This window comes from Pectinophora gossypiella, chromosome 8 (genome assembly GCF_024362695.1).
Source record: "Pectinophora gossypiella chromosome 8, ilPecGoss1.1, whole genome shotgun sequence".
Lineage (NCBI taxonomy): Eukaryota > Metazoa > Arthropoda > Insecta > Lepidoptera > Gelechiidae > Pectinophora > Pectinophora gossypiella.
In genome coordinates this window covers 13255927-13265623 of record NC_065411.1, presented here as the reverse complement: position 1 = coordinate 13265623, position 9697 = coordinate 13255927, and the positions used below count along the sequence as shown (strand labels likewise).

General features: G+C 39.6%; 1 protein-coding gene and 2 long non-coding RNA genes across 3 annotated transcripts; 1 reads left to right on the top strand and 2 right to left on the bottom strand.

Annotated features, from left to right (window-relative positions):
• Window positions 1-1830: 1830 nt before the first annotated feature.
• Window positions 1831-4280, bottom strand: LOC126369299 (uncharacterized). The gene is made up of 3 exons (XR_007566679.1): window positions 3990-4280; window positions 2651-3875; window positions 1831-2566 (listed from the first exon to the last, which is right to left on the bottom strand). It is a non-coding gene; the product is annotated as an uncharacterized LOC126369299 (long non-coding RNA).
• On the top strand, window positions 3440-6181 carry LOC126369285 (uncharacterized). Its single transcript, XM_050013644.1, has 2 exons — window positions 3440-3729; window positions 6035-6181. The coding sequence occupies exons 1-2, from the start codon at window positions 3440-3442 to the stop codon at window positions 6090-6092; spliced, it is 348 nt and encodes a 115-aa protein (XP_049869601.1). The 3' UTR covers window positions 6093-6181.
• Window positions 5866-7172, bottom strand: LOC126369300 (uncharacterized). The gene is made up of 2 exons (XR_007566680.1): window positions 6686-7172; window positions 5866-6601 (listed from the first exon to the last, which is right to left on the bottom strand). It is a non-coding gene; the product is annotated as an uncharacterized LOC126369300 (long non-coding RNA).
• Window positions 7173-9697: the final 2525 nt, after the last annotated feature.

Below are 9697 nucleotides of genomic sequence, written 5' to 3'. Positions count from 1 at the left end.
CTTGACTTGCCGTTTAAAGGACTCCAATGACGAAGCTCTCCTAATGCTTTCAGGCAGAGAATTCCACAAACGGACAGCTTGCACCGTGAAAGACTTGGAGTAGAAAGTTGAGGAATGGGAAGGAATATTTAGAGACAGATTGTTGGATGAACGGAGGTTGCGGGTAAGAGTAGAAGAATGAAAGACGAAGCGATCTTTAAGATAGCAAAATCTATATCAATTTGCAAGGTCTCGTGGAAACTTGGACAATATTCAAATCGCTTTCAAACTTTGACAGAACAAGGATCAGAAACAAAAACTCAATAACATCAACCCACAAAACTTTTATAAAGATAGGTATCGCAGAAACTTTAAACTTTTATCTTCTTAGAATTCAGACGAGGTTGAAGTGAAATATTATCTCAAAATTCTATTTTATCATGATTCGTGATAGTCCTGGTCAGAGAATGCGTATCGTGGAGACTCAAGTTCGAATACCGGCTCGAGGTCTAAACCACTTTATGAGTTTGAGTTCATGTTTGGATCATTTATATAATTGATTACACTTGATGTCCAGGATTTGTGCTCTGTTAATAGCAATAGGCTCGCTTATGACTACAACGTAGTATACACCTCTGCCTACCTCCACAGGGATACAGGATTGGTGCTATTTTTTATTACCATAAGTCCAATTTTCACTTTCAGTTAGGCGTGAATTATCCTGGAATAGAAATAGTTATCCGCCATCTAGCCTAACCTAAACCTCTAAATTGAACGTAGGTACCTATCCTACGTTATTTACGACAGAGAGGACCCTACATTTCACCCTAAGCCTCCTGACCCGCCCAAGTATTTCAATGAAGAGTTCTCACCTGAATGCTCGCAGAAAAAATATAAATTGCGTTGACCTGAAAAAGAACCTTATTTAAATCCGACACAGGACGGGCTATCAATGTACTTAAGCTTACAGATTTACCTTCCTTTGGTATGGGTAACAGTAACAGATATGGGAGAATCGCATTTGTCATAAATTCATAATCCTTATTTGGGAAAGCAAACTTTGCCATGTCATATTGTTTGTAGAGTTACCATGACAAATCGTCACAAGTGCTTAGTAGAGTGTCTGTAAACAATACTTGAGTTTACTGATCTGGGGGCACGGAAGTGCCCCCCCCCCCCCCCCCCCCAAGACGAGCAAAGCGAAGCACGCAAGCAGGGCATTTTTCGATTCTGTATTTAGTGTTTACTAATTTAGTGATTATTTAAAAGGTATGAATGCGTGGGATTAACCGTCTGGGTACTGATATTAGACAGCCAAATAACTAAATTGTATATATTTTTTTTAAAGAACGTCTAGGACCTTTTATCTAGGTTTTTCTTGCAGCTTCTTTTCCCCGGCTATACAGGTTGTGAGTTAGGTGGATAAGTTACCTACTGAAGAAAGAAATTTTTGAATTTTAATTTTTTAATCCTGTAGACAAAACATCAATTAGCTTAGCTGTATTCGAGTTACTAAGAATTTAAATGTCTTTTAAGATAGTTACTTTCCGTATTGTTACTACATAGTAAATTCTTAAGAAGAAACTCTTGTAATAATAATAATAATAGTTTATTGTCAACAGTTACAGTAACAATGTTTAGTACATTGAGCTTATTTTTAACTGGAACATGGTACAAAGCCAAGTCCGGCCAAGTAGTTGATATGATCTGAGACAAACCTACAATAAGTCACATCAAAATAAAACTGAAAAGCAGCTCATCTAGTCACAAATGATGGCGTGTTGTAATGTATAATAATTTAAAGAAGAGATGATGATGAAGATGAATGTATGAAATAAAATGTAAGACAAATGGGTTTACTCGAATTTATTAATCACTAAGAAAACCAAAGTTACACAAAAATATAAATAGGTATTTGGAACTTTTAAATCCTAAGGGTACATTCCAGGTATTCAAGGCCACTGGTCATTCGTTAAGCATTATTAAAAAAATAAGAAAGGTATTATAAAAACCTCCCTAGCTCGTTTGCCCTCGGCGGCGGGAAGGAAGCCGAGCCGACTAGGAGCAGCTACCAATAAGCTGTAGCTGTAGCAGAACAGCTGTACAAAACACCCGTCATAGAACAGAACAGCCTTCGTAAAACAGACGTCTCAAAACAGACGTCTCAAAACAGACGTCTCAAAACAGCCATCACAAAACAGCCATCCCAAAACACCTCCTGTGGACAAAACACACAGGGGTAAATTAAACCTCTAGGGGCGGAGGCACAACCCAACTAACTCCCCAAAATCGTATAAAAAGACTCACCTGTCGGAGGTCGAGAAGCCACGTATGCGGCCAACGTACGATGACGTCGATGCCACGACGCTGGGACAAAATGGCGGAGCAACGTGTCCACGCCACGGACACCAAAACCACACCTATTCGGAACAAATCGCACATTAGAATCCTGACCGCAAACACTAACACTCACGAGTCACGACAGATGACAGAAATGTATAACTTACTTACCAGAATAAAAATTTACGAAGATTTGGCGGCGCGTGCGACGGAGTTGCGGGCCACCGGTCACACGCTTATAAACCGCCTAAAAGAAAAACAATGACAACATATATCGACACTGATAATTACGATTAAAATGCTATAACGCATTATAAAGACAAATTCTCACCCGAAATTCACACTAAAAATTGAAGGTGTGGACACACCCGCTCGGCGGAGCGCTGTCTGGGGAATGCGGCAGCTCGCAGGCGCAGGACTATATAAATCGCCCAATTCAACGCCTACGTCACGGACAAAGCCAGTACAACCTCAATCGTCCGTTAGATGACGCCGCCGTCGCACACCCAAAATGCAACTTATTAACAAATCCAAGGACAGGAGACTGACTGAAAATTCCCGATGTGTATTAAATATTGACACCAACATTCTTCAGCAGCTACTTGACAAGGGACTCCAAGATATAGCCTTCCGTATAATATCGGCACACACCATCCTCCGGTTACTGGTGGAAAGTCGTCGACTGCGGAGCCCAACGATAGCAAGTCGATGGTCCCGGACCTTCCACTGAACAACGCGAGATGGCGCTGTGTCCAATACTACACAAAAAAGCTATAAAACGGGTCCCCTGTAACTAATCCGGAGGCTGAAAGAAACGGCACTACAATACCTCCCCACCCAAAAGGATTTCCGAGTGAAAAAAAATAATAATTAAAAAAAATAAAACAAACGAGGAAATCCCAGCTGGCCCTCCAGCTGATCCCTCAAACAAACCAAAACTCAAACCTCAACAAAAATATTCAAGTTTAACTTGAAAGGGAAATAATTTAAAATAAAAAAGTAAAACTATAGCAATGAAAATAAATAAAGGCAAAAAAATGCCATTCAGTACAAACAGCAAAAATAAAATCCTAGAAATACAAAGAAAAACTTAAAAAGAATAGAAAAAATAAAGGCAAAAATGCCATTGCCGGCAGAGGCCGCACAACTTACAAACTTGCCTGAGACGGCACATAAACCACCCGTGCTCATCATGAGCACAGCAACATCAGACAGCATCCATAAAATTCTTCGCATCGAAAAAATACTTCGCATCCAAGAAATCTTCGCATCCAAAAAATACTTCGCATCCAAGAAATACTTCGTATCCAAGAAATCTTCGCATCCAAAAAAAATACTTCGCATCCAAGAAATACTTCGCATCCAAGAAATCGCATCAATAGCGCGCATACGAGCACCAAAAACATGTCGGTAAGCAAGTCGCAATGACTCATTACAACAACAATACGTGTTCGTAGCAATAACTACGTCCACCAACGAACACTAACGACTTCAAAAGCCATCAGTCACAACCACCACTCCCTTAACATCTTAAAATGGTGGGGAAGTGACCTCACCTCACTATTGGTGAGTGCTCGACCCCAACCATCAACAAACACTAACGGCTCGACAGCCATCAGTCACAACTACCACTCCCTCAACATCTCAAAATGGTGGGGAAGTGACCTCACCTCACTATTGGTGAGTGCTCGACCCCAACCATCAACAACCACTAACGGCTCAACAGCCATCAGTCACAACTACCACTCCCTCAACATCCTAAAACGGCGGGGAAGTGACCTCACCTTACTATTGGTGAGTGCTCGACCCCAACCATCAACAAACCACACGATTAGGTACTAATCCCTACCTAACGCGAAACAAAAAAAGTAAAAAAAAATATAAAAAAAAAACGACCCAACTTGTTGATGGCGGCGCGGCGTGCCGCCGGTGTGGCCGCGCGTCCACCCGCAAGCTGCTCGGAAATAAAGTTATTAAGAAGAAAAAATAAATAAAAAAGAAATAATAAAAATAACTGGATATGTCGACAGTGGCAGTGTGGGGAACCTAGGGAATACCCACACGTCCACCGTCAACAATATAATAGGCCACAATTCGCCAGTGGCGGCGCGGCGAGCCCCACAGCGGCCGCGCGTACACCAGTAAATCGGCTCCTACAACAACTAACCTAAAAGACAACTAACCTAAATGATTCCCCAACGCTGCCGGTGTACCCACACCTTCAAAATGTGAAGATGTATAGTACAAGTGGTGGCCCTGCACCACGAAATAATACCTCGTAAATTATTTCATCTTTACGTAATAGATGAAATTTAATTGGACGTTCTTCCAATGCCATGATTAAAAAAAATGAATGACCAATGTACTTTAACAAAGATTTAACTAAGTACTAAGTTTTAAAGAAAAAATAATCAAAGAATATTTTCATTAACTAAATACCTACTTGAAAAGTAAAAATAAATGCAAATGTAAAAAAAAATATATAGTTATTTATAAAACTAACAATGCATAAATGTTGTTTATTTAACGTATTTAATCCAATTCAAAAGATTTACTTATTAGAATTTATCCGGTAATAGAATACAAAACTATTAAGCAAACAATAGCTCAACAATAAAAGATCGTACACGTAATACTAACGAGCGTGTAAAAAAAAAACAAACCAGTTTATTTGCTATAAGCTCAAAAGGAATGCAAGATAGATAACAAGCATGTAGGTACTTATGTATAGCCGTGGTTATACAACCAAGAACTATAATTTCACTAGACAGCCAGTTAAATGTTTAATTGAAATTAGGCCGAAATGCTTTTATAAATTGTTGCTTAATTTGAAAGAATTTACAAATTGTAAATTAACCTTGAGGGTATATTCAAAAATATAATTCTAAACTCACGTCAAGTTTCATAAAATTTTGAAGAAAAAAGCTGTATAGCAAAGCTAAGCAGTAAACTAGCAACAATAATAATTTTACTCAAGAATGTTAAAAATTTAAAGTTAAAAAAAACCTTTGTAGGGTATATATTGTTTTGTTTTAAAAAAGCAAATTTGTGATAAAAACAAAAAAGTAAGCTCAAAATTTTAAGAAACAATTAAAGAAGTTTAATTATACAGCAAAATAGCTGCAACGCTGTATTTTTTTTTAACAATGCGATGTTACAAAATGCTATACGAGTTCAAAGTCCAAACTTTAAAAGTATGCAAAACAAAAGAAATATATAATGCAAATGTAAATTTAAAAACACAGTTATACAAAATAGTAGGTATATGTAAATTAACTTGTTTCATTTAAAGCACACATCAATATGAACGAGATAAATCTTATTTACTAGGGGGTAAATGAAGAAACACCACCACCACACAATTTGTTCTTTTTACACGTTACAAAAAAATACAACGAATGACCAGCCGATCCTCGAGCAAAAGACCGAAGACCGGGAGCGTACCCTGAACCTTTAGACCTCAGTAATCGGGCGCCATGTAATGTATAATAATTTAAAGAAGAGATGATGATGAAGATGAATGTATGAAATAAAATGTAAGACAAATGGGTTTACTCGAATTTATTAATCACTAAGAAAACCAAAGTTACACAAAAATATAAATAGGTATTTGGAACTTTTAAATCCTAAGGGTACATTCCAGGTATTCAAGGCCACTGGTCATTCGTTAAGCATTATTAAAAAAATAAGAAAGGTATTATAAAAACCTCCCTAGCTCGTTTGCCCTCGGCGGCGGGAAGGAAGCCGAGCCGACTAGGAGCAGCTACCAATAAGCTGTAGCTGTAGCAGAACAGCTGTACAAAACACCCGTCATAGAACAGAACAGCCTTCGTAAAACAGACGTCTCAAAACAGACGTCTCAAAACAGACGTCTCAAAACAGCCATCACAAAACAGCCATCCCAAAACACCTCCTGTGGACAAAACACACAGGGGTAAATTAAACCTCTAGGGGCGGAGGCACAACCCAACTAACTCCCCAAAATCGTATAAAAAGACTCACCTGTCGGAGGTCGAGAAGCCACGTATGCGGCCAACGTACGATGACGTCGATGCCACGACGCTGGGACAAAATGGCGGAGCAACGTGTCCACGCCACGGACACCAAAACCACACCTATTCGGAACAAATCGCACATTAGAATCCTGACCGCAAACACTAACACTCACGAGTCACGACAGATGACAGAAATGTATAACTTACTTACCAGAATAAAAATTTACGAAGATTTGGCGGCGCGTGCGACGGAGTTGCGGGCCACCGGTCACACGCTTATAAACCGCCTAAAAGAAAAACAATGACAACATATATCGACACTGATAATTACGATTAAAATGCTATAACGCATTATAAAGACAAATTCTCACCCGAAATTCACACTAAAAATTGAAGGTGTGGACACACCCGCTCGGCGGAGCGCTGTCTGGGGAATGCGGCAGCTCGCAGGCGCAGGACTATATAAATCGCCCAATTCAACGCCTACGTCACGGACAAAGCCAGTACAACCTCAATCGTCCGTTAGATGACGCCGCCGTCGCACACCCAAAATGCAACTTATTAACAAATCCAAGGACAGGAGACTGACTGAAAATTCCCGATGTGTATTAAATATTGACACCAACATTCTTCAGCAGCTACTTGACAAGGGACTCCAAGATATAGCCTTCCGTATAATATCGGCACACACCATCCTCCGGTTACTGGTGGAAAGTCGTCGACTGCGGAGCCCAACGATAGCAAGTCGATGGTCCCGGACCTTCCACTGAACAACGCGAGATGGCGCTGTGTCCAATACTACACAAAAAAGCTATAAAACGGGTCCCCTGTAACTAATCCGGAGGCTGAAAGAAACGGCACTACAGTGTAAAGACACTGTACAGTCGATATTGCACTTTATTTGAACAGGCATAACATCTTAATTCGAAAGGATCTGTCATGTGAAACTCATAATGTAACTTATAGTATGCAAATAAAGAATATTGAATACATAACTTAATGTATACGTATGTAAGGTATACGATTTGGACGCCTTTTTAAAAAAAACTCCTTAGCGAATGTGAGTCTACTCCGATATTTTGACGGTCAAAGTCAACTAAATTACCACACATCTACGTAGAACAAATTCCCAACGGGACACCCTCAGAGCTGTTGTCTTAAATTTCGTACCGGGTAAGAGCCATCAGCGCTCCGCATTTGTCAGGCCAAGTAGTTAAATGTCATCTGCGACAAATCTACAATAAGTAATTCCAAAAAAACAGGTCCAATTTTAACAAATAAATCTATTTTTAACACAGGTACCTTCACCTCCACTCTTTTGGAAAACTCAGTGAATCCCGGAATCCCTCTCATGGACATTAAATCCTTTCTCAAATACCTCTTGTGCTCACTCGAGCATTGGGTGATGCACTGTCTATGGCACTAGGACCCAGGATTTTCTTCCTTTAGTTATATCCTGAATGACGTAGAAGCTATAGGTAGTTATTGTGCGGCCCATGCGACCCTGCACGCAGTAGATAATTTACTTTTATAGTGGCATGTTTTAATGGCTTGCTTGTTTCTTTTTTTATTAAAAGATTTGAGTGCGTTTGACCACGAACCCGCCTGGTCGTAAACAGCGATGTGGTCTAAGGCTGAGCACGCAAACTCAAATATTGCCTATTCACTCTTGCCTTGAAAATGCCTAAATTATAAATAGGTATCGGATAGAAACTAGTTACTAGATACGTCACTATGCTAGGTTGCCTGGAAGAGATTGCTACTTAGCAATAAGGCCGCCTATTGTACTCATTCTATTTCTCTTTTGTTTTGTATTTTGTTTTTTCCTGTTTGTGCAATATGTTATGGTTATGCTAAGAACGTCACAACACTAGCTTCTGCATTTTGTCTAATCTAACTCTTATCGAAGCTATTGTAACATTTTGTCTTTATTTAAATATATTCTAGACGATTTTTGTTTTTACAGCACTTACCCTTACTTTGGGAAACTCACAAAGAGAAAATTTAAATCGACAAAAAATTCTGACTAGGATGGGACCCGCAGCTCTTGTCAAGCCGGGACGAGCGTGTTAACCATTACACTACCGGGTCCTCCTCCTGTCTATGCAAAAGTCATTAATCCGACGATGCGTATTATCTAGACGTTCAATTTACTAGGTAGCAATGAGCTACAAAGAAGAAGAAAATTATAATGAATGTAAAAGCTGTTAGTATTAGAAACTTCAATTGTTTCTTATTGTACTGTAGATCCTTTCGAGAGTAACTGTTTTAGGAATCATTTGTATCCTACGGTTATCGGGCTAACATTGTGAACGCTTCGTAAACATTTTCGATCCCCAAGATGTATGTAGCATCACGAAGTAGCTCAAACTGTTATACATTCAATACGGCCCAGCGGTATCGGTATCCGTTGGTATCATTCGTGTATTCATGGTATTCGTCGTGTATTTACGGATCCGGCGCAGCACTGGCCTCGTTATGGACATGAGAAGCGATTTGTTAACTCGAGAGGATGTCGCGAACAGAATTAGGAAATCTCGAACATATTATAGAACACATCGTTATGGACCTATCGAAATATTGATGGCCAATGTACGGTCACGAGCATTAATATGTACCATGTCATACTTTGGTACCATGTCACATTAACTTTTTTGACAAATTGAACTGTAAGTCTCACTAAATGTCAAATATGTTAGTGCGACAGAGTCCTAAAGTGGGTACATTATATTGCTCATGCCTGTAGGTAGTAATGTCAATTTTATTAATGATGGTTGCGTGGGTGGTCAGCAGAGACATAGAATAAAAAATAATACTACGTATAGAACGGTGAAGGAAAACATCGTGAGGAAACCCACATTCCAGAGCAATGCATTTTCGGAGCTATGTGACCCAATCTGTACAAGCTGGTTTTCCCTTCGCCGGTTGGAAGCTCAGACAGGCAGTCGCTTCTGTAAAAAACAGGACCTCTTATTTTTTCGGACAATTAGGTGATTCAAGCCTGCAACGTTAATCAAACAAAGGAGAGTTTCACAAGTGATTTCGACAATGTCCCTCCCCATCGGAAATCGAACCCGGACCTCCAAATCGTCAGTCCAAACTCTAACCACTAGACCACAGAGGCTGTTCAAATTACTTAAAACAGCATTATAGCGACAGTCGCAATTCAAGATTCATACAAATTGCGTCACACGGCTGCATCGTACCGGGTGAGAGAAGTCAGCGCACCCCATCTGTCCAGCCAAGTAGTTAATGCCATTTGTGGCAAATATACAATCACGTAAAAAACAGAGCCTGCGAGTCCGGATTTATTTGCCAAATCACATCACAATAAATCTCATTTTTTATTATTATTATTTACATTTTTCTATTTTCCACCGGGT